Source organism: Nothoprocta perdicaria, unplaced genomic scaffold (genome assembly GCF_003342845.1).
Source record: "Nothoprocta perdicaria isolate Ctin4 unplaced genomic scaffold, notPer1 scaffold_105, whole genome shotgun sequence".
Taxonomy (NCBI): Eukaryota; Metazoa; Chordata; class Aves; order Tinamiformes; family Tinamidae; genus Nothoprocta; species Nothoprocta perdicaria.
Genome location: NW_020454150.1, coordinates 2223019 through 2248341, shown reverse-complemented (window position 1 = coordinate 2248341; position 25323 = coordinate 2223019). Strand labels below are relative to the sequence as shown.

Genomic DNA, 25323 nt, shown 5'->3' with positions numbered 1-25323 from the left:
GGCCGCGGCGCGCCCGCCCCTCGCCGCCGCTGCTATGGCTACGGGCGGCCGCCGCCCTCTCGCGAGACGCCGCCATCTTCCCGCCGGCCGCGCCGCGGGGCGGCCTCTCGCGAGAGGGCGGYGCCCGCTCCGCTCCGGTCCTCACCTCCCGTCCCCTCCCTTGCAGGGGACGTGGCGAGTGCCGGTGGAGACGTCCATTACAGGAACAAAACGCGTTTGGGACAAAAAGAAAGCGTCCCCGTAGAGCGGATGCCCTTGCCAAGGGCGCGGAGTGCAGAGCGAGGCAGCGGGACCCGTCCCGGGTGGGAGCTGGCGCTGGCCGCGGGTCCGGCGGAGCAGCAGCCGGTTCGGCGCCTCCCGCACGTGCCGCGTTAGGCCAGCGCCACCCGAATAACGCCCCGGTTAGATGTATCTTACACGTCTGAATATTCTGTGTATACAGATACGTGCATATGCGCCCACTACATGTAACTGTCCAGTATAAAATGAATTCTGCTTTCGGGAACTAGAAGATGATCTGTGCAAGGATCTTAATGAGAGCAAGAAACACCTTCCAAGCCTGCTGAAACTTTATTCACTCATTTTTGGGTCCCAGAGACCAAGAAAATGACCAAGAATAAATGAGGTCTGTATGAGCATTGCAGAACTCATGGCTAAAGTTTCCGCAAGGTGGATAGACAGTATAGTTAATTACTCAAATTGAAACATGGAATCAGGAGGGCTAATGCCCCTTTTTATGCCCTTATATTTCAGAGTTCATGAAATCCAAGACACATCTCCATAAGAGCCCTTCGAGTCCTACCACCGGTTCTGTAAGTTGTGAGGAATTCATTGCTAGTTGCCGAGTCTTTTTCCATCTATGAGCTGAGTGAGTTGATGAATAATGTTCTCTATCCCAAAAATACGTGGCTGCCTGCCAGAATCCCTGATTTCTGGTCGTGCAGGTAGACCGTCAGCAGTGTGCCAGATGCCCAGGCCTGGAGGATAACGTGGGTCTTCAGCCCATGACGTGCCCAGAGCTCACACTTAGACATACCAAAACTGTCAGACTCTACGGGGTGCCCAGCTTTCCTTTGGTTGTCTGAATAGGAGACTGTCCTTTGCACAGCTGTTAAGATGGCATCCTAAGGAACACTTAAATAATAAAGAGATGTCTGTGCATTGGGAAGGAGACGTGGTCACATGTTGTGGCTTCCCATCCCATTTCAGTCTTTTGCTTCGGGAATCAGGCCAACCATATTGGAAGAGAGCAAATAAGGGAGGCCTCAAGCCTCTCTTAGGGATGAAAAATTAAGAGGAACATTTAGAGTCAGTAGATATAATGAAGCCCTGAATCCATGTTAGCTTAAAGCCTGTTAAAATATGGCTGTTTTTATAGTAGAATGTGGACATAATTACTCATATGAGACAGGAACTGAGGGGCTGGACTCGAGCACTGCTCGGTGTAATTGGATTTGTGTGGCATCTGTGAGCAGGGGAGCTCTGTGTGATGCAGCCAACAGGCAGTCCTGTCCTTAGGCGGGCTGGCGGAAAGTTCCCTTGCTCCTTCCCCTTCAAGGGGCCACCTTGTTTTCCCTGCAGGGAGTGATGCATGATGAGATTGTGGCTCAAGGCAGGAGCTTCCCCTAGTAAGAAGGGCAAGTACAGAGTCCTCATTTACCCTTTTGTGTAGGGAGATATTATCCACCAAATGTTTTGGAGTACAAACAAAGCATCGCTCAGCGGGTAGCCTTTTTCCCTGCTATTAAAGCCCTCCTTGTGCTGCTTCCTCTGCCCAGCTCCAGATCCAGGATCCAGGAGTGAAGCAGTGGTGCTGCCCTTGGCACATGTGCGTGCCAGGGAAGAGTGCAGATCTCTGCCAAACTTTCATAGTAGGGCTGTGCCTGCTCTGCACCTGTTCAATGTCCAAAATAGAAGCATTCTCAGAAAGTCTTGTTAGAAGACCAATAAAGAAGAATTATTTGGAGCTTGCACTAAAAGAATAAGGTGTTTCTAAAAAGTTTAATTGGAAGTTCTTCCTTTTTCTAGTCACCTCACCTGCAAGCTCTTGTTTAGAAATGTCCTGACAGACCCATTCATTGTAATTGTGGGAAAAGAGAGTGGCATTTCTTGTTATGAACGATCTTTTTTTTTCTTAAGTAATGTGGTTTCCTGAAGGGAGTAGCAAACAAGAACGGGAACTGAAACAGAGTTTCTCCATTGCTAAGATYATATGGCCTTCAAGGGTATATACAACCTGACAAATTTACTTAGCAGACAAAGGGAGAGTTTATATTTGAGAAGTTATTTATTAACCTGATTGGAGTTTAGGTTGCCCTTAAGACCATCCTCTCAAAGTATTTTACGTAGCTCTGTACTGCATGTGTTAATTTACAAAATATATATATTTGAGCAAATACTTGGACACACTAGAGCGTCAGGTGAGTTGTACTGCACGCAGATTATGTTGAGAGATTACACTCATTGTATGTTAAATACATGCAGAGCAAGAGGTACTGCACAAAGGCCCTGCTAATTAATTACATTAGGTAGAGATGCTTTTACTAGTAAGATTTATGATGCCACGAATATAATTAACTCGGTCTCAAATCCCACATACTCAGCAGTTCCCAAAAGCTGTCGGGGTTCCACCAAATGAGCACTATCTCACTTGTGCCGTGTCGGCAAATTCTGCWTGCTTATCTGTGGTCCTGGCCCGGCACAACTCCAAGACAGAACAGGCAACTTGTCTCAACTGGTTTCTAACCTGCAATTTGTGGATTCTGGCATAGAAGAGACTGCATATAAATGTATTTATATGCCGTGAGCCAGCAGCCTGGCTTGCAGCCTTTGCTAATGTACATTCAAGGGAGATCAGCACAAGTGCTGATGGACAGCTATGGGCCCCGCGTCCCCGTACAAGTGCTCGCTGCAGCTTTTTATGCCATGGGGCAGTGCTTTGAAAGAGAGGCATTTGCCAGACACCTGCGACAGTCAGTCCTCTGTGGAAGAAAACATATCCTTGCGGATAGCTAGGCAGGAAAAAAAATCAGTGAAATGAAGGTTTGAGCCTTGCCAGCTGAGTCACTGCTTCAGAGGCAGAGGCTGCCGCCTTCAGTCCTTTTTGCTCTGTGATAGAATAATCACGTTCAGGCTCTGGCTGTGTGACTGCTGCCATCTTGTACGAGAGAGAGAAATACATTTTGGGTGGTCACAGTATGATGAAAAAAAAAATAAGAGAAAGCCCATATTCTGCTAAAAGTCTGACACTGTTCCAAATTGTATGACAAGAGAGCCACTAAGCCTAATGACAGAGCCATCTACTCCAAGTGCTCTGTCAATAACAACATCAACTGTAATCCCCAGATGTTAGTTTTATGAATTTTATCATCACCTGTTGTCGAGCTGCTCGTATGAGAGGGAAGATTATGAGAGGCCAGACTTTTGATTAGGGAATACATTTCAGTTAAAAGGAAAAACACTTCATAACACAGAAAAGCATACCAGTTATATCATTAGCTGTGAAATATTTTATGCCTTCAGCTATAACTTCAAGAAGATTTTTAAATATATGAATCCCTATTTATGATAGAGATTATTTATGAAAATACTCCTGAGAGTTGTTAAACACCTTTCTCTTACACTAAAAAGAAGGCCTACTTTTTCACTCATTTTCAATATGTCTTGAATTCATCATCATATAAGTTGATTTAAAATGACCATAATAGAATCATTTCAGAGCCTGGAAACTGTGAGATAGTATTCCTAAAAATAACATCAGAAAAAAAATGTTCTAAATAGAGTCCTGGATGTCACAAAATCCCATCCAATCTGTTTTTGTTTGTTTTTTGACATACTCTTGTATTTAACATATATTAAACACATTTTTGGCTGCTGCTTAGTAGTATAAGTTTAATATCTAGTACATCCTCTGTGAGGAGACTATATCCTGCCTTTATAAGAGGATGGACTGAATAATCTAGTAAATCTTTTTCATCTGTAACAACTTAAAATCCTACTTAAAAGCAGTTAACTGAGTCTCTAGTCTGTTGTTCTCTCTATGCCAGTGTGTGAGGGAAATGCCCTGTAATTAAACCTTTTAAGATCCTCTAGTTCCAAATATATATAATTCTCTGTTGTAGGAGTCTACAACAAACCCAAGGCAAGCAAAGAGCAGTAGTAGTTATTTACTTTCTCTTAAATATTTGATCATTTTGGACAGACTTCCACTCTGGTTACAGTAGCTGCAAGCCTCACTGAAATTAAGAGAGCTGTGCTAAGTATTTTCAGGGTAGAATTTGAATTCCTGTTTTTTCTCACTTTCAACATTAATTTGAATAGTGACTACACTAACATGTATATGTTAGATCATACAAACAGCCAGACAATATTCTGAATTGTTCTACAAAATGTACTGCTGGCTTTTCCATTTTGTGCTGGAAGAAGTAAAAGCACATAAATGCAACTTGACAGGCTCTGAGATTGAAAGTGTACTGGCAAAAAAAGAGCTGTATGCCTCATTAAGCAGATTTACCAAAACCAAAGATCCTTCTAGCTTACAAGTATGAACTATTGCAGTATTAATAATTTGCAATTATGTAATACTTGTAAATATTCCAAACACATTGCAGTTTCTTATTGCCGTTTAGGGGAATGGGATAGGCAGGCACATGGATGAAGCATTTTGTCCAAGGGTACAGTTTAAATCAGTGATAGCTCTGGGACTGAAGAGAGTCCTTTGACCTGCCTGCTGGCCAGTGCTGCCTTCCTTGTGTATAGCAGCCCTGTAGCTGCCCCACCTGAGAGCACTTCTGACCCTTCCCCATATGTGTAAGGACCTGTTTCATTYTGCCTTCTGTTCTGTGCTTCAAGGGATTTAAGTGATTGCTGTGGTTATAAATAATTTTAATTTTTAAATGATTTGATGTAAGGGTCCTTAGGGCCCCAGCAGCCCCTAGTGACCCTGACCAGACCGCTCTGGAGCCTCCGCCACCGCCTGCCTTGGCCCGGGAGCCCCGTTTCAGCTCAGCCTGGGCCCTTGGTTGTCCCCAAGCTGTGCTSTACGTGTGGGAACCTGTGGCCTGTGCTGTAGGTGGCTTGTCTGCTGGATGCACCTTTTGCCTTCCTGGTTGGTTTATATGAAAAAAGAATCGCTTGGGCTCTCACCTATTTCCCATTCTGGAGAACTAGGGAATCTCATGTGACAGTGAAATAGTTTCATGTCTGTTATTTCAATGGGGTAACTTGCTAATATCTCGCTTGTAACACCTTTGATCCTCTCTGCGTGCATGTATTGTTCCTCTCTCAAAGTCTGGATTCCTCATGGTTTCATCAGCTTGGAGGTCCGTATCCAGGCCACCTTGGCTTACACCTGCCTATCTTATGACCCTCCTTAGCAGTCCCGGCTCTTTCCCCCCAAGCTAAGAGCCTGCTTGTGGAATTGGAACTTTTGTTGTCACTGATACCCCAACTGATTCAGCAGCACTTCCTTTAAAAGAGAAAAAGAGACTTTTTTTTTTCCTCTCAGTGCTTTATTACTTGTTAATATATGATGAAACAGATTTATTATTGAGCGGACAGTCAGCATTTAGTATCTCTAAACAGAAAAAAAACACTTCCCAGTTTTGCCCTTTTTTTGCCCCGGTGAATGTAAAGCTCCCTTCCCTCAAACTGTTTCTGATATGGATTCAGCAAAGATAAGTTTTGATATGGATATGCAAGATAAGTTTTGAACCTACTAGGAACTTACTGGGTGAGGAGCAAAATGAGGAAGGACTAGAGTTGCATTTTTCAGCTCCCTGCCAGTAATTTGCAAATAGACAGGGCTGAGAAAAAAAAAAAAAAAAAAAGAGAAGAAAAACCAGGAGACCAGGGATTTATAGCTCTTCTGTTTCACCGCTTCTTGGCACGTTGACCTCAATGTGGTAGTCAGAGGAGTCTCCTGAAGCCATCCAGGGTATTGGGGTTCTGTTGAAGGAGGGTCTGTTGCTGAAATTCTGGTTATATAATATGATCGATTCTGGAAGCAAAGGGCCGATCTCAAACTGAGGCACTTTGAAGGTCATCCGCTTGGCTGCTTTCTCGTAGCCCCCGTAAGGCATGGCAGTCCTGGGATAGGGAGCAAACAGCGTTAGCACACGGCTAAGGTAAAGAATGAGATTCAGAAACTATGCCAAACTAATTTTTAGCAGTGTTGCTGTGTCACTGACCAAGACGTTGTGTCCAAGGACCTACACATCTATATTGCTACGTGCTCTGCTCCTATGGCTTCCTCCAGCCCCACCGCATCATCCTCGAGCAAAACCATCCGCCCTCCACCTCTCTGTGCCCCACACGTGCAGCAGGCAGGGGCTCTGCCCCTGCAGAAGGGGATTTGGTTTGTCCTGCGTTCCAGTGTTCTCAGGCCATGGACAAAGGTTAACGTTAAATGGGTTTTGCTGCACAAGAATTATCTTTATAGCTCATTCTTTTTTATCAGAAGAGTCAGGAAGAGCCTGTTTCTTAGCTGAAATAACGTGAGATGGATGGCTTCTGGTCACAGGCATTTTTTCCCAAACTCTTGAATTTGGAGCAACTGCAGCAATAAACAGTGGCAAGCAAAGCTTCCCCAATCAAATAGGGGGAAAGGAATGAGAAACAGGATTGAAGTCACATTATCCAGATGTGTAATTTTATATCTATAAGCTGGATTCAAACCTCTAGCTCGTAATGCAGTTTCTTGTAAACCCTCCAACTTTGAATCCACAGGACACTGATAAGTGAAAGGGCATATCTCTAAAACGTATTTACACTGCTTTAAACAAAGACAAGGGAGTGATATTTGGAGCTGTGTTTCTTATGCAAAATGAACTGAATTAAATATCCAAATAGGCTTACCTATTAAAAGACTTGTAGTGGGGGAGATCAGCTTTGGGGCCGTATGACAGTAAGTCAATGGTGAAGTGACATTTGTCCTCAGGGCTGATACCCATTGCTCGTTCCCAGGGAGAGATGTAAGTTTTAAAGACTGAGACTTTTTTCCCTCCTGACTTGCCATCTGTAAACAGAGGAAAGAAAAACACTCTGCTCAGACAGCACTTACTCCCAGGACATCACCCATGGGTGCTGTGCTACTGAGGCTGAGGCAAGACTCCTGATCCTCCAACTTCCAAATCCAGTTCTAGTATTTACAGCTTTTTCCTTAAAGGATAGTGTGTTGTGGGCCACTTCGTGCTCATCCACAAAAGCATGTGTACCACAGTCTGAAAACTACTGATCCATGAATTTGCATTAGAGCATATATCTGAAAGCTAATTTTCCATTGTTCCATCTGGTTGCTCTTCCCCCAGGAAGAAATTTCCTTAGCCCACCATCCCTTCTAGTACCTCAGGGGAGGCTTTTATGCAAACTAAAATGCTTTCTGATTTCAGAATTAACCTTTTTTTTCCCTGCCTGCTGTGCACATAAGCCCTCCCTCCCTGCAGAGCTCTCTCACCATCAGAGACTCAAAGCAAGGCCTGACTTTCACATTGCAGAAATGGACTCAAACTTTGCAGCTGACACTTCTCTACCTGATCAAACAAAAACTTTTAAGGCTTTTAACTCATATTTCATGACATCTGCACCCATAACCATCTCTGTTTTCTCAGGAGTCTGCTCTTGAGTGTTTTAAAGTTACTTTCTCTCATGTGTGAATATTTTTATAAGTTGGTATTTTCTTTGTAGTTACATGACCGGACAGTCTTATTTTCCCCTCCTGACCCAGGATGCCAGAGGCAAGTCTGGCTCAAACACCTCAGGACTGAGTAAAGGTTGTTTSAAAATCTGTTTGAAGATCTGGTATCTCTGCAAGTTGAAGTCCTGTCAGTGACAGAGCTGCACTTGTTGCCTTTAAAAACCACATATTCGACTGCCAGAAATTTTAGGCTGTTTTCTGGCTGCTTCATTAATTCAGAGAGTTAATTGACATCCTCCAGAAATCCGAGGCTGCAGAGGGCTCCTTTCCCACCAAGCACTCCTGGTTTGATAAGGTGAGACAGCAACCCATGGAGTTATTGGACATTCTGGGACTTTGGGGACTACAGCTTGCACAGAAAAGAAGGCTCTGTGAAGTAACTGGAGACATATGAGCACTAATGCTTTATCTGAAACTTTATCACATCTTCTTTCTTGGACTTGCTTATTTTCTACGGTTTTGGTTTCAGAAAATTACAGATAGACAAAAAATTCTAGTTTTCATAAAAAGAAAAAAAAAAAAAGAGCAAAACTACCCCTGCTTTCTGTGTGAAAGATGTAAACTAAGTACTTCAGAAGTAAATCGATTGCTAGAGGTGGAAGATAAAATGGTTGTATCCATCTCTGTAGTAARTACATAATGTTTATTCTCCTTCTCCCTGCACACAAAAAGAGGATAACAATAGAGAAAAATCACCTATAAGAAGACAGAGTCAACACAAATTTCTTTTTCACAGTGATATCCAGAATAGTTAGCCATTATTTTTATACAAAATGTACATTTGTTCAGAATGTAAATGAAAAAAGCTTGGATTTTACAAGTAATTTAAGGTAGCTAGCTGTTCATTTAATGTAGCTCTACCCAGTTCCCATGCAAATTTGCCTTTTTTGTTAAAATCCCAGAAGGATTATTAAAATGACTATTCTATTCCTTTAATAGGAAATATTTAAATGACTCAGGATTATAATCTAGTATCACCTGCCTGTAATGACACCTTAAAAAGAGGATGTCAGCCTGATCCTATTACAAGGGATTTGCTTCCAGAGCTTTCTGTCCAAATTAAATTGAGGATAAAATTAAGCAAGGACTAAATTTAAAGAAAAATATTATCCCTCATAAAGATATTGGTTCAATAGACTATCTGAGGATTACCAGATAATGTTTAGAAATACTGCTCTTCACTTCTGAAGATTATCCAAGAAATTATGTTCCTTCAGGCGAGAATTTTGATTTGAAATTGGGACCCACCTGCCCAGCCTGATGTGTCAGATCAGGGGAACGGGCTGAGGAGCTGCTGTGACCGCTYTATAGATTCACAGAGCTGGTCAGTGTGGAACCTTTAGAAGAAAAGGTGGCTCCCCATGATGTATAACGTGCAGTACTAGCACTGTGTTGTATCAACCTGAAGAGCTCAAGAGTTCTCAGAAACTCCCAGAATTTCTTTGGTTGAACCAAGGCAGGTGTTTCTGCTTCTTGCCTATGAACAAGCCACACGGGCGTGCAAACGGAACCCTTGAACCAAGGGAGATTCAACTTTTCTCAGTTTTGAAGCCAAACTTAGTTTGGAAGCATTGAGGTTTTAACCAAATTAATTTACCTGTCCCTAAGAGTAAGGATGGCCCAAGCTCTGGCAGCTTTATCTAGTTTTTGTTCTTGCRGAGAGATACTTGCCCTTTTCTGCATCATCGCCTCCTTCTCCACCACTTCCAGCCGTCTCCCCGGTGTGATCCCCTTCGCYGTCCCCATGGGCTCCTTTGCTCCCAGGCCTGGGAGGCACGGGTGGATAGTGGTGCTTGCTGGAGCCGTGCTGCCCCGCTGCTGCCCCTCCTACCATCCGCCCGTGGCCAGGGCCGTGAGCGTCTCCCGCGTAGTGCCCTCCGGAGGGGATGAACCTCTGGAAGTGATCCTGGAGCAGGAGAACAGAAAGGGGGAGTCACTAATCCGCTGCCCTCGGCCGGCATGCCTCGTAGCACGTGCGCTGCCCACTCCCCAGCGYTTACCAGACTCGCGCCTCAATTGCAAAGCCAGTAGCAGAACATAGCGTAGGTTATTCCCTCCATGCAGCACAGGAGCAGTTAGGGAACAGCAGCAAGGGCAACGGAAGGTCACATTTTAGTGGTYGCCTCATCGTCATTTTCTGTGATGAGGCTGGGAGGAGAGGGGCCGGTATGGTCCCTAGCAGGGATGGGGAGGCAGGGAGAGGCAGGGCGCTTGCCAGGGCAGGGGGGGATCCCAGCTGGCTCCTCCTGCCTGAGCTCTGGGAAAGCAAGTGGACAGAGAGCAGGAGGTGTTTCACACCAAGGYCGAGAGCCCTGCCGAGCCAGCTAGGTTACAGCTTGGCAGGTAAGGGCCACAGGGCCTCAAATCCTGTGGCAACGTGAAACCCTGCAAGGTGACCGGCAGTACGGCAGGTTTCCCTGTCCATGAAGGTCTGTATGGGGAGAGGTATTCACACCTTGAGAAGGACTGAAGAGATAGCAGCCGTGAAGGACTTTCTTGAGACCACGAGAGGATGAACGACAGAAAGGAGGGATTTTGTTTTTAGCAGTATGTGCACTGACAATGCAAATCTAACCCCCTAAAGGGCAGGACAGAAAGCTGTATCCAGAACAAAGAAGAACAGAAGAACAAAGCTGATCGTACTGTCCAGGCTGCCTGTGTGCCCCAGTGCAGGCTGGAGGGAACAGTCCCTGCAGTACCCAGTGGAGGAGCAAATTGTCCATGATGATTTTATAGGCTCTGTGGTGCCAGCACAGGGCCTTATCTTTGCACAGAGCAATTTTAGTAAATGTTTCCATGGAGCAGACAGAAAGTATAATGTTTACAGAAAACAAAAATGTTTTATGTGTTGGGCACCAATGAACTCCTATTAAAGATGAAAACATCTCAGGCATTGTATCCCACGTGGCTGCATAACACGAGTCATGGAGAGCGTGTATCACATATAGTCTTTCCTGTTGGATGGGATGATTGGTTATAGGCATATGAAAAACTATCAGAGAAATACAGCTGAGGCTGAACAAATGTGTGGTTTCCCATGCTGTAGTTGTGTAAATTCTTCTCATGCAGTCAGTGGGAGACCAGTCCCAGGGCCCTCGGAGGGTTAAAGCTTTCTCCGGGCCCTTACACCTAGTACAGTTCAGCAATAAGAAGATTTCCAGGCTGTAAACAGGCTTCCAAGGCCAGCTGTTGGGTCAGCTAAAAATAGCGGAGACGTGAAAACCCCTCAAGGCTCAAGGCAGAATTATCCAACTGCTCCGTGTGTCTCCAGCAACAGTGTCCAGGGTTTCACGGCAGGTCACCAGGCTGCAGCCCGGGCTCGGAGCCAGCAGCAGGCTGAAGCAGCAGAGCCGCTGCCCCCAGGGCTCTAGGGACGGTCTGTGCTTCTCCTGGCCGTAGGGAATTCCCTTTTTAGGAGTGGGGAGACAGTGTTCCCCTGGATGTTAGGAAGCGCTGAGAAAGGAGATGACCGTGGGCCTGAGGCTGAAGCTCTGCACAGGAGCTGTAGCTGGCTGATGTTTTCAGTCAGGCATCAGGGGCTGTGCAACGGTGGGCAAGCAAACTGAAACATGTTTTTGGGGGCTCTGGGGGTCAGAATGAGGCCATCTCGGTGGGTTGCTATACATGAAAGGTTAATGCACGGACTTACTTGCCTCTCCACAGCTCAGTAATTTCAAAACAGGATTTGCATCTGTTTTCCTTCAAGTTTCACCCACACTGTTTGACCTTATTGCAAATCAAATGCTTATTTGTCTTTTCCTATGCTTGCTAACATGCTGTCTCTCTCAAAAAACATCATGAAACATAAGCATAATGTGATTACAGTAAAAAGGGCTGGTTTGATTTTATGCGYAGCAATATTTGATGTGGCCGGGAAGGGGCATTATTGTCTTGTCTTGTTTTAAATTGTGATATTATCACTAAGTGGGAGTGAAGTTTCTCTGAAACACCAAGTTTGCCTCAGGAAAGCCAGGCTTAAATCTGGTTTAGATGGAAATGAAATTAGCTTGATGGCTCTTCATTGGCCTACTGAGAAAACATCTGCAGACATCTCCACTCGGACATTAATACCCATTTGCTGTGCAGGTACCACTGGTCCACTCCGCTGCTAGAATTAGAATCTCTTTTTTGTTAGTTTTGAATGCCACAATAGCTCAAACTTACAGGGGAGTCGTAACAGGAGGCCAAGGCTGATTTGTCTTTTGGATATCTTGAACCTTGGAGGACCTAAAACAATTCACTCAGAGAGCAGAGCTGGGCACAGGCAGCCTCGGGCAGGAGCCTGGATGTAGCCAAAGCTGGTAAGGGCAGCTGAGTCCTTGTGCTTAGAGCAGGCCCGTGCCTGGGCTGTTTAAAGGGAACTGTGGTTTATCCTTGAGGGGAATGTGTTGCCTGGGCCTCTGCTGGCTGAATGTGGTGCTTTTACTGATATAGCTATTCATATAGAAACCCAGCACCCCATATAGTTTTGACTCCTGTTTGCAGTCCCAAGAGAGATGCTGAAGAGCRTCAGCTGAAGATGCAGATTCCTCCTCCTCGTGCCCCGAAAGCGGCTCCCGTGGCCCTGCAGGGTCTGCCCTGCCTGCGTGTTGCTGGAGCWAGGAGGCTCTCAGGCCCTGGCCATCCCTGTGCCCGCTCTGACAGTTGTGGGGAAGTTCTTACCCTGCACAGTCCTCTGGACCGGCTAGATAAGTTGGGCTCATGTCTCTGAAGTCCTTGGCTACACAAGATCCTGATCCCACAGACTGAGAGCCCAGATCGAATGAATTCTGAATTTTCTAGGGTTGCTGTTTGTGTCACACACAAAAAAATAGCTGGTGAAAGATGATCCAGCAGCGGAGCTGGGCTCTCCGAATATCCCAAGGCCCTGACGTCACTGCAGGCAGTCCCCAGGAAGAGACACTGTGTGCTCCCCCTGSTCCTTTCTCTGCCCCAAGGAGGATGATTGAGACCACCACATGTGTTTCTATTCCCGCCTCCCCGGCGAGGCTTCTCAAAAGCCTGATGCCTGCGAGGTTACTAATGCTTCTGAAGTTACTGGGACTCCCTCCCCTCTGCGGCAGCCACTGAGGTGCTTCTTAATGGCAGGGTGGCGGATATGAAAGTCAAACACTGAGGTATAGGAGCGGAGAATGGTCTGCATAAGACTGCCTATTGTTTTTATAAAAGAAATGGGGTGAAGGGATGTCCCTATCTCCTTCATTTGAAGTTGCACAGTCTTTAACTCAAGTTTCACATTAAAAAATGAAAATAAAAAGAGTCTCTATGCCTCTATGCCTGAATCTATCAATCAAAAAGAGAATTTTCATCTACTACTACACAAAAATTATCTCATTCATATACTTTACATCATCCTTGTAATATTCTCTTTTGGATTAAACAAATTGAATCTTTGCCTCTACTCAGGCCAAGGTTTTCTGACAGTGCCTCATCAAAACTATGTGGAGAAATGCTTGCCCTTYGCTGTCATTCTCATTTCCACACCAATCACTTCTTGAGCAAGAAGGTGTTAGCCTTCACATTCACCTCTAGATTGCTTTGGATATGGGTGGGACTCTCACTCTTCTATGGCAATCCAGCTTCAGCATGGCTGGTCTTACTTCATTAGAAGGTGTCCATCTCGACTCACTAAATCCGCTTAGGTCAAGACCTGAGAGTCTTGCATATCTCAGCTTGTGGCCCTCCTTTTCAAGAGTTTCGAGAGATTTAGTCTTCCCTGCAGAACAGTCTTTCTAGGAAGAGTGCTTAACATTTTCCCTTCAGTGCTCTCTCCAGTGATCTTCGTAGTGTCTCCTCTGGAACGGTGAAGGGGCRAGCAGAGCCGTCAGTGCTCTCTTGTGCCTTAAACTAAGTAGCCTCATGCTGGGAGCTTCCACTCTTCCATGCTTGCTCTTTACTGTGTAAATTACATCATGTTTCACTGTTCAGTGTGTAAGAGCTCTGGTGCACAGTGTTTGGGTGCTTCTGTCCGTCAAGCACTGGTTTGGGCCCTGTACCACAACTGCTTTCCTCTGCATCCTTCCCCTCTGCCTGCTCGATCATGTTCTCTGCTTGCTCAGCAGCAAAAGAAATACGGGGTTATGTCCAGAGGATCAGGAATCCAATTCTTTGACCCACTTTTACATCTCAGGTGCTGTGTCACATTTGGTCTCTTGCTCCGATCTGAAGGGACTGCCTGACCCGAAGTCCAGCAGAAACTGCTTGCCAGAACGCGTCCACCTTATTGCCATGCGAGTGTTGCCAGGACGTGGGAACTGCTTTCATTTTACYTTGTTGGCTACTCCGAGGATTTATCAGGATTCTCGGTGTAGCACAGCTAATAAGTGCCACCTAACATATCAGTTGTTCCACCTTCCTAATAGTCTTATTTTAAAATCTGGTAGATAAAGCAGAAAGAAAGAAAATGAACCAAAAAAAGATAGATGGAAATCTATCTAGATGGAAGCCTTTCTATAAACTGTTTCCCGCATGGTATTGAAATCAGGTCAAAGATTTTGACCATCAGAACAGACTATTTATTTTTAAGGTTTCCCTCTGGAAGAAAACCAGCACAACAGCAGTAGCAGAAAAGCACAACCATGTGTTTGGTTTTGAGCACTTGCAGGATGCAGTGATGGGCAGGAGGGTCTTGCACGGAGGTTTCCGAAAGCAAGGGTTGGACCGTGAGTGGAATTATGGCAATGAGTGGAGTTGTACGGGTAAGAAACACTCTGTTTCATGTGATCTTGACATATTTTAGGCCAAACAAATGTATCATTATCAAGTGGAGAAAAAGTCTCTGAATTGTTGATCTAATTGCTAAACAGAAAACAAGCAAACAAACAAACAAACAAACAAAAAAACCCACAGAGATGTAGAGAAAATGCCCAAATCCTTTCTGTGATACTGGATAATTAATTGATCTACATGGTTCAGTTTCAATCTGTAAAATGAATGTAGTTATTTCTTTCCTGCTAAGGCTGATCAGATGCCACAATAGTACAACACATAGCAGATAGGATTTTGTATTAGTCTTTAGACAGCAGTAAATTGCACATCACAGCTCCCTAGCGAGGTTGATAAAACCCCCTGAGACGTGCAGAGCACTGGTGTTGCTCCAGCTTGGAGGCACATCCTGGGGTAAGGAGAAAAGGTCCTTTTTCTGATCTATTCCCACTAGGCAGAGCCCAGTAGAGTTTTCCAATGTGGCACCAAACAGGGAGAACATCACATGAACTCTCCTCATCTGGCAGGTTATGGGTCTGCTAAAAGTGTCAAACTTGGCCTTCTCTGGAAACATCTCCTTGTACTGCATGTTTGCAATGGAAAAAGACAATATTGAAGAACCTGAGTCACAGTTTTTGTCTTTTGCATAGAGGCATTTCATTCATGTGCACATAATGTATAGGTTTTCTCTGCTAGAGGAAAGGAGAGTGATTTGATCATCCAATGTGGCTGCTTGGGAGAGGGAAGAGTAGGAGAGAAGCAGGAGGGTGGATTGATGTCATGGGGCTCCGGAGATCTGCTCCCTTTGGTGGAAGGTTTATCGCTCCAGCACAGGCTATTCTGGGAGCCTTTAACTAGCTTGGATTTATTTTAATAATCTCTTTGTCCTGTTTTTGTACCACTTTATTTTGCTACTCAATTATTTTTCTTGTTATTTGGGAAAAGAATCAATCTGTCTGTACTCCATCTTGGTCCTTTTTTGTCCTCTTTTGCTAAATTTGTCCAAAGAATTTTCTAAGACATCTAAGAAATCCATGGTGTAAAAGCAGAAAACACCGATCAGCTTTAAATCCCTCCGATGTCCCACAGTCTGAAAGGCACAAGCGCGGCTTTGGAGTGGGGAGCAAAGGATGTGAACACAAAGTGGAAGATGCAAGTGACTGGAAACAGCAGTAGGAATTCTGTACTCTGCCATTAGGTTTCTCCTGCACTTTCCTTGCATTTGAGCCCCACTTTCTGCATCATCATCTGAGCAGTGCCAGGAGAAGAATGGAAAGGAACAGAGAGCTAAGGAAATACTGCAATCCAAAGCCCTTTTGAAGAAGCTGGCTTAGTGCTGCCCTGACAGCTTGGAAGAAAAGAGCGAGGCGGCCGATGTGCTGCCGTTACCTGCCCAGGAACCAGCAGCTTTCCAAGAAGATGGTTCGGTTACTGCGATCGCTCAGCTGTTCCTCTCACTGCTCTGGCTGCCAGCAAAGTGCTAATTCCTGCTGGTTGTGGGGACAAGAACAGTCACCCACGAGGCAGCCCGGCAGGCGCCTTGGGCAGAGACCACCGGGCAGCCAGCACGTGGTGAAAATGTTGTGTGTGGTGCTGCTGAGCTGGCCCCAAGCAAGGGCAGAGCAGCAGCCCGAGCTCCTCCTGCACTAACCGATGGAGATCCTGCATTAACGGGATGTGTACCACAAACAGGAAGAAAGGGTAGACCTGCAAGTGAAACGTCAGAGCATTTAAAAGCAGAGTGTGAGCTCCTCTTTGGAGACCCTGCTGTAGAGCAAAGACACACAGAAAGTGCTGGATCTGTTAGGGACATCTCCAAATACCCTTTTTCTTTTTTTTTTTTTTTTTTTTTTTTTTTTTTTTTTGGTTTTTGTTTTTGTTTTTAAAGCAAAGCATCCTACAGTCTTATGCAAACAACAGGAGTGATCTTCCAGAATAAAGGGAGACATTCACTGCAGAAAGCACATGGAGTGATTGCCAGGCAAAAACAAAATGCAGCTTCTAGCAAATTAAGGTATTTCAGTGTCAGTAGTAGGTTTTGTGCAGATTTTCGTATATGAAAGTTCTTCCAGAGCTGAAGATCATGCAGTTCTCCCTATTCACCCAGTACTGGATTTTAAACTCATGTAATCTTGTCCTTTCCCTGCAGTACTTCAGCAGTGGGCCCTCAACACACACACATTCCCAGAGGAGTGTCCTCTCTCCCAGGGCAGGGCAGAGTTTAGGCACCCTTCACTCTTCTCCCCCTGGGTGTACAAAGCAGCTTCTCCCTTCCAATCTCCCACCTACCACAGAATTGTCGATGAAGACGTCAGGGTTATTCTCATAAATGAACTTCTCCACCCGCAGCTGACGTAATTTGAACATCTTGGATCCTTTGTTAGTGAGGAGAGAGAGCTCTTCTAGCATCACATCTCGGGGGATGCTGATCTTCTTGCCCAGGTTGAGCTTGGACACCTCCTGCGGCATGTCTGCAAAGCATGGCACATGGGACATGTCAGCAGTGCTCCAGTTCACATCTTTTCCCTATTGCTTCCCAGCATCAGGGTCTTCAAAGCAGCCAAATTCTCTTCTAAAATAACATCATTGGGAAGTAACCTATGCACCAAATTTCTTGCAGTTATGATAGTTTGGATAGAGATAAGTGAAATTAACTCTGGATAGCAATCGAGGCAAATCTGCATGAATAGGAATTACATAAGGGTGGAGCCAGATGCATGAATCCCACGTGTGATATATGTCAGTGAGAGCAATGGGATTGCCCGGGATTGCCTCAGAATAAGCCCCGGTTTGTCAGGTTACCATCCCATGCTCCCTCTTCTGGAGTTAGATGAGTGATAGTCAACTCTTTGGGCAGTGCTGACTGCCCAGAAATAATAAACAGACAACCCTGGGATGTTTTTGGTTAAATATTGCTCTGAAACCATGACAGAATGTACTGTTACTGTATCTTTCCATTCACACTGGTGTGCATGTAGATTAATGCCGCAGGAGAAGGTTGATATACTAAGTGTAATCTAGACTGGAGTTTGACTGGCATCATGCAACCSTTTGGAAAAAGGAAGTGGAAAATAGGATGTTGTTAGAGGCCAAGCCTTGGTGGTGGTGGCCCTGCCTCYTGGGGTGTTCACTGGGGTTTTTCTCTGGGATTCAGTTGCGTAGATGGATTTTACAAGCTGAAATTCCAATTGAAATCCAAACAGTTCTTACATAAGCAGATTACATCTTACCTTCGTGTGTTAGCTTCCCAATGAGTTTGGTGGACTTTTTCCTTTTAGCAGGAGCAGGAGTCCCTGCTAGGGGCATTCCCAAAAGGGCTTCTCCGCTTTTCTCTAAACACACAGAAGGAAACGAAGAGTGAAACACCGGAAAGGTCTCCCTTGCTCATCTACAGCCAAGAGACACAAGGTCTTCATTTCACGTGCGGATTCTTCTCCATCTCTCCCACACGAAGGAGAATCATCCCAGTATCATTCTGTCTGGGTCATCCCAGATAGAGTATCAGCACCAAGCCCTTRCTGGGCTCTGTGGAGACTTCATGTTACAACACAAACTGTGGGAGCAGATCCCAGCAGAAGCACTGCCTTCCAGACATTTTAATGGCAGCGCAGCAATCTCCCAGCACCCGTGTGTGCCGTGATGGTGCCGTGTTATCGTGTTGTGCTGCAGTGCAGAGTGTCAGCTTGGAAAATTGCTCTGTCATGACTTAATGTCATTGTAAGACCATGTGGATGGCATGAGGCATAATGCATATTCTTGTGTAATGACGTTGGGTCTGCCTATGAATTATGTGAGAGCATTTTATAATCTACATACTTAGTTTAGATATTTGGATCGTCCTATTAGAGCTAGAATAGCTCCTTGGAAACCCATCAGGMTGCAAATTGTGCAAAACAAAAGTGAAAACACAAATAGACCTTGTAATTCTCATTTATGATGTTTGTAGATTTGCTACAAAAGGGCTGGAGGAGGAAGGCACCGGCCTGTTAGAGCTGCAGGCACAAGTTGTTCAAAGTCACTTGCACCTGTACCTTACATATGCATCCTACTGCATGTCATTTTGGAGGAGGAAGGGRGAAAGAAGGAAATTATTTCTTGTCACTATTTCCCATCTCTAAGCTCTTGTAGGTGAGAGATCTGCACTGCAAAGATGGGAAAAGTTAGGAGAAATCCCAGCAATTTCATGTCAGGCAGCTTCTTATAGCCCTTCTTGAGTTTTATCACACATATTGCAAGTTGAGCTGGTGTCTTCATTTTAGCCCTGTCCTTGCTCAAATGACAGGCGGAAGCAGACAGATTCTCACCTRATAAATGACCAAACTTCCATTGGGTTCAGCAATAGCAGCAGACAGTAACTGGCTGTCTCYGTCCTTGTGCCTTTTTACCCCTTTGGTTGCTTAGAGCTTCAAAACTAAAGTCATTAACTGTGAGYTATTTTTTAAAACCAGGAGGTTTTAAACTGGCTCTAGGACTAACTGCCCTCATTTCGATCAAGACGTTTTTATCCCCTAAATACTCTGCACTTTTCTTCCACCATTCCTCCTTTCAGAACATGATTTTGAGAGGTGCCGACAGCTGCCTAAAAGCAGCCTGGCCAGGTGAATCCAGCTCCAATGACRCTGGCAGGTATTCTCTCGGATTAGGTTTTCCTTCTGATTTCCAAGGCTGATTTTTGACTTGGATGGTGCTGGATGGTTCCCGTGCAGAAGGAGCCCACCAAGGTTGCCCTCGGAGCAGGCGCAGCCGYGGGGCCTCCTCGGGCGGCCGCACATCTGCTGGGCTATATAAAAGAAGCAGCTCCTGCTTGACAGCCAAGGGGCAGCGCTGCCAGGAGACGTGGGGGAGGGAGTGCCAAGGAGTTTATGGCTCATCCCATGGGTCACAAGACTGGGAAAGAGAGGGGAACGTCGCAGGGCCCGGGCTGCTGGGGCGGCAGGCAGGGCTGGCGCGGCGGGGGCTGTGCCCCTGCAGCAGGCGCGTTCCCAAGGAGCAGCGTGCAGCCTCATCCCGCTCGTCCCGCGCGTGTGTGCCATGCCAGCGGGAGCACGGAGCACACACAGGAGCAGGGAGCACACGCCTGCACCGGCAGCCGGGACGGGGCTCGGAGCTGCCACCCCATCCTCCCCACTCTCATGCACCAGGGCCACTCTCCGCTCCCATCAGCGCTATCCCTGGGTGCAATTCCCGTGGTTTCTCCCTGCTCCATCCCCACAGCCGTCCTTCCCCTGGCCTTGGCGCGCACCGAAGCCGCGTTCGCCCCGTGCCGCGCTGCCCTGGGCACAGCTCACCTGCGGCTCGCGGCGCGGGGCGGCGCGACGGGGCTGCCGAGCGAGCGCGGCCTCCTGCTCCTCCGGCCGCTGTGGGGCCGCGTGCGGGCAGCTCCGCGCGGCGCCGCAGCCGAGTGCGCTCGAGCCGAGTGCCCGGGGCTGCTCGCGCAGCAGCCCGCGGTTATTAATAGCCCGCAGCGCGGGGAGCAGGGTCTCACATGGCACCCGAGCCAGCCCCGAGGGAAGGCGACAGGGAAAGGTTGCGCCTCGGGCCCCGGCAGCCACCGCCTCCATTCCCAGGGCTGCTGGGGGCTGCTCCCAGCGCCCCGTTCCGCTGCCTCCTCCCAGAACTGCCTCTCCGGCTCCTGCTTCTCCCTGACGCCTTGAGATCTCCTGCAGGACTCGTTCTTTCTACCCTCTCCATCTGCTCCTTCTCACACCATCGTTCAACCCAGCTTCGTCCAGGCTCTCCTATTAATTCCCGAAATGCCCCYGATTCAAGTAGCACATCAGGGAGCATAGAACAAAACTGAAACAAGAAGCAGGAGAGAAACCACAAGGCTGAGCGAGCTGTTGACAGAGTCCTTGGAGGTACCGGTGGCGTGTGGTAGGAAACCCACAGAATCAAGTAGTGAGGAGACTTCCTTCCATGTTTCCCGATTCGTGCCCCAAACAGGGCTGCCTGCCTCATTGGGGCAGCTTGGGGCATGTAAGCAGCTCCTCTGCTTCATCCCTGCTCACTCGAGGCGCCGCTCCCTGGTTTTCTTCCCATCCCCAACTGGGTTCTGCTTCTAGGAGAAAGGAAACATCTCACATTGCTGAATAGCTCTAAAATGCACAAACTTTTAAGCTTGTATGTACAGCAGGAATCCTACAGAAAATGACCTTCTTTCCTCTTTCACATCAGAGGACAACCAAGCTGCTCACTGCATAAAGCTAGACTCTAGAGGGAAAAAACAAAGCAAAACAAAACAAAATAAAGCTGTGACTGTAGCAGGGAATCACCTGCACAGAGGCTTTCAAACAAAGTTAGTATAAAGGATCAGTGGGAGACAGGTACTTTCCCTTTCTCCTGTGCCTTATACCAGGAATATAAAACTTCCCAGCCCCATCGGAGTGCTGCAGTCACAAGGCATTGACACAATGCCTGAGTACGGGTCTGCRCTTTGCACCCGCTCTGCACAAGAGCATGTGGTCACAGAAGAGCAAGGCCCTTGGTGTTGGCCAAAGCCTCCTCACTGCAGGCCATGAAATGTCTTTTTCAACACATTTATTCCTCTTGGGGTGGTTGAGGACCGTGCCGAGCATTTGCCCAAAGTTATGGAAATCAGTGGGGTGCTTTGGGATGCTGGACATACCCCAGTGCTCCCCATTGAAGTGCTCCTTTGAACACCAAGTCAAGGTCTTGAGTGAGGAGCAGACAGGGTGGTGAGGGGYTGGAAACAAGAGCAAGGATGAATGGGGAGAGGGAAGAGGAAACGAGGAGCAGAGCAATCAGGGCAGGGTCTTTTTSTGGGCTCAGAAACAGGAGATTGTGGATGAAAGGATCAAGTGAGGAGACTTGTGTTGCTTAGATGCTGGTGACCACCGTTTAGGTGCCTGGACCAGTCCCTGGGCTCCTCAGAAACTGCCTGAGCAGAACACAAGGGCCAGGCCAGCCTGTTGTCCTAATGGTCCCTGAGAATGTGGCCAGCTCCAGTCTGAAAGGTGATACGTAGCCCTSCTTCTGTGCTATGCAAAGCCCCGTTCTGTCCTTGGAACCCTGATCCTCCAGAGGTTATTTCCATCTGCATGTGCGCATATCCATGGACAGCGTGAGCCGCCGAACCCGAGCGCGCGCCTGGAAGGAGCCGCACGGAGCGAGAGCCCTGTGGGGCGCGGGGAACCCGGTCTCCCTCCGTGGCACCCGGGTCCATAGGGTGGCTTGGACGGTCTGTGCCTGACACCCGTACGCCAGGGCACGGCACTAACGGAGATCTTCACGTCCCGCCTGCCTCCAAACAAAGCGATGCCTCCATTTCCAGGGGCAGCCCGAGAACTAGATCTGGCTCCTCGCTCCTCCCTTGGGCAGTTTCTCCTGAGGGACAGAAAAGAGTAGTTCAGTAATCTACAAATACCACTGCTGCGCCTAGCAGAGAGAGACTGGTTTTCTTTATGTCCCACTGTGATGCCAGGCTTAGCATGTGGCTTTTCCCACTGACAATATTGTCCCCGTTTGATATCTCTGCCTTTTGCAACAGGATGAGATGGGCGCAGAGGAGAAGCAGTTCAGGCCCTTGTTRTGGCACCCATCCTGCTGCTCGAGGTTTGAAATCGTTACCAGCTTGGGCGCTTGCTGAGCTGCCCTTTTTGTTGCCATTTGTTTGGTTGTTTTGTTCTTCCTGGACACTAGAGTGAGATTTGGGGGCTAAATTTCGATCCGTGCTGGAGTCCATGGAGTTCCCGCTTGCTTCAGCAGGGATGGTGCGTGCGCTGCCCCAGGACACGGCAGCCCTTCAGGGAGGAGCCTTTAATCCTACAGGGAACTGTATCTCRCTGCGCGAGCCTCCCTCTTTCCAAATATACCCTTTGCTTACATGGCCCTAGGAATTGCACAGCTTGCACGAGGCTTTACTTTCTCTGACCTGTATTTTCACAAGCTTTTTCCTCAATCTCAGGGAGCCTAAGTTAAATCTCTCTCCTCACCCAGTGCTGGGGGGACATAAATAGCAGCCAAGACAGGGGTCCTCGGCACCCGGGTTTCCTGAGCACACTTTGATCACGGGCAAGGCAGGCAGAGTCAGTCTGACAAGTCGCTATTACCATTCCATTTTCCAAATGATATGGATTATACCTTGACCCTGTTCCCCTTTTTCCCTGGAGCCCAGGGCTGGCACAAGCATCCCAGGCTGCAGATTTCCACACCAATTGGATCTGCTCTGAAGAAAGCTGCAAAACTCCTGCCTTGGCTTTTCCCTCTCAGGAAGGGAGCGAGAGGGGGAGAAAAATGAGGAAAAGGCAAAATCCTAGAGGGGCTTTGTTATTTTGAAATACTTTGTGCGTGTTCAGTTCCTTCCACTTCTCCAAGAAGTCCTGTCAGTCATTTGGAGCAGCCACGCGGGCGGACGCAGACGGTAGCACCAGGCTCTGCTGTTGCTGATGGCTCAATGTGCAGCAAGCCCCACAGCTCAGGCCCATGAGGGAACATTACCAGGGGAGAATTTCCCAGGATTTCCAGCCCTCTGGCCCCAACGCCACAGCAGGTGAACGATAAAACCCCAGCTAACTGGAGAAGAACAGTGGCAGCACCTAGTGGCCTTTGGAGTTATAGGTCTGTGCTGCCGGGAACATCCCATTTCTTCCCATGTGCCACAGGGCAGCTCCGCTTTGTGCTTTGCCGGACACTTGTTTAGAGTAAGGTTGCTTGGAGGTAGGTGTCTCCAGTGGGCACCTTCCCATCTTCTGGTTTCCCACTGGAAAACCAGACACTTTCCACTACCCTCTGGGTGGTGTCCCAGAGTTCGGAATCTCCCCTAGGCTCCGGTGTAGCCGCTCCGTTACCCTGTGGATACTGTGCTTTGGGCAGGTCTGCTGCCTGGCTCCTCGTGGTATTGTCTGCTGTGAGGGGAAACAGGGGCTTGGGAAGGCTCTGGAGTGAACAGGGAGTTTCATCAGAGCCCCGGACCAGCAGCTCTCCTGCAATGTATCAAACCGTGCAGAGAAGCTCGTAATCCCACCAGGGCAACTGTATTAAGCAAATCCAGAGGCAGTCCTAAYCAGCAGCCTGTGCATCTGTAGACTCTTTCCTTTGGGAACGGTGCTTAAGGGAGGGCTTGAAGCTCGGGCTTGGCCTCAGCAAATATCCCTGCCTTCTTGTGTGGTCCCTGTGCACAGATCAATGAGAAATACCCTGGATAGTCCCGAGACCCACAGCGTAGGGGGCCTCTCTTAGCAATTAACCTGGGAAGCATCCACAAGATGATCCCTGGACAAGTGCCTGCAATCTAATCCTGCCTCTTCTGCAGAGCTTGGGAATTGCTGTCCATGAGTCACAGAGTCTCGGAAAGGAAGTGCCAACACTTGTCCTGCTCTGAGGGCAAGGAGCCTCGTGGGATCCCTGGATTTAATAGGCTTGAAATTGAATGGGGTTGGCCTCAGCTTTGGAAGTGAGGAGCCAAGGGCATACACATATACTTTTTGGGTAGTAAGGATCACTTCATTATTGTGAAGAGCAAGTTGAGTGAGAGGTTGTATTTGGTCTTAGGGGAGCTGACAAACTGCCCTTAACACCAGATTTACAGGCGAGGGCCGGGCTGAGGTTGTGACAGCAGAAAGCTGAGGCCAGGGCTCAGCTAGAGGTTGCTTGGAGAGGCCAAGAACAAGAGCAGTGATACAGGTGATGCCTGGGGCTGGGGTTCGGCTCATGGGCACTAGTGGGAATGGCCATCGTGGGGAGTGTTACCTGGTGACAGCAAAGCCACCAGGCTGTTCCTGGAAGCTGAGAGGGGCTCTTGCCCAAGGTTAAGTGGGAGCAGGACTGTGGGTAGAGTTCGGCCAAGCAAGACCTGGTGAATTTAGAACTATTGCTAACATAGGCCTGTTTGKTTGTTTGTTTGAGGTGGTTTTTGCAGTGATCACTGGATAGGGGGTTGGATTATGGGAAAGTACTTCCAGCTGGGCAGTGCTGGATGTGGTTAGGCCTGGGAATAGAAGGGGCTGCCAGGCTGCAAGTGGTTATGTGCCTGGCACAAGCTGTGCCTGGCAGCTCCGGTGGTATTGGCTGCCATGGGGTGAAGGCTAAAGCTGGGAATCCCTCTAAGCAGCAGCCAGGGCTGGCAGCAGCTGGGAAACAAGGATTAAGGCTGAGACCAAAAAAGCGGCTGAATTAGTTTTAGATGGGAGGTGCCGTTTCCCCTCCGTTCAGTGTTGAGGTTAGGACGGGTTGTGTTTGCCAGGACAGGGACTGCTACAGCCAAAGACGAGAAGATCTTTGGTGCTAGATTTCATGCTGACACTTTCAGTCTACACCATAACGGGGAAAAGAAGAGGCGGCTGAAATAGCCTTTCAGCTGGGACCTCTGCGGGCTTCCTAGCTTGATTTTCTTTTATGGTAGGCAGAGATCCCTTGGCTAACGCAGGACAGAGCTGTGGATTATACTGAGAGTTAACAGGCAGGGACAGAGCTAAAATTAGCTCTGCCAAAAGTATCAGGCTGTGACACTTGAAGGAATTTYTTCTTTGCCCCCAGTAGCAAAGATCCTGTAGTTTTATCTCCGGTGGTACCAGAGTTCACATCTCACTTTTTTTGTTTGTGTGGAGTTTTGGCGGTTTTCTTTTTAATGTGTAGTAATTTTAAGTCCAACTTAAGTCTTTGTGGTTTTATTGCCAGACATCTTTTATTATTATTATTATTATTATTATTATTATTATTATTATTATTATTATTATTATTATTATTATTATTATTATTATTGTTATTATTATTCCTTATATTTATTTGACCCTAGTAGTTCATAGTGCCAGTGATAGTTCAATGTTCTGTACACATAACAGTTCCTTTTGGGTGCTAAGCAAAGCCAGTGACAAATGTAGCATATAAAGTGCATATCACAAGTTTATTCTTCTGCACAAACAAATAGAAAGTGACTTTAAATTGAAAAAACAAACAGAGAAGGAAAA

The 25323-nt window shown here is 47.2% G+C and overlaps 1 protein-coding gene across 1 annotated transcript; it reads right to left on the bottom strand.

Annotated features, from left to right (window-relative positions):
• Positions 1–5849: 5849 nt before the first annotated feature.
• Positions 5850–17704, bottom strand: MYOZ1 (myozenin 1). The gene is made up of 5 exons (XM_026044664.1): positions 17629–17704; positions 16688–16869; positions 9365–9599; positions 6856–7015; positions 5850–6087 (listed from the first exon to the last, which is right to left on the bottom strand). Exons 1-5 carry the CDS (start codon positions 17702–17704, stop codon positions 5856–5858), a joined length of 885 nt encoding a protein of 294 aa, XP_025900449.1. The 3' UTR covers positions 5850–5855.
• Between the last annotated feature and the right edge of the window lie 7619 nt (positions 17705–25323).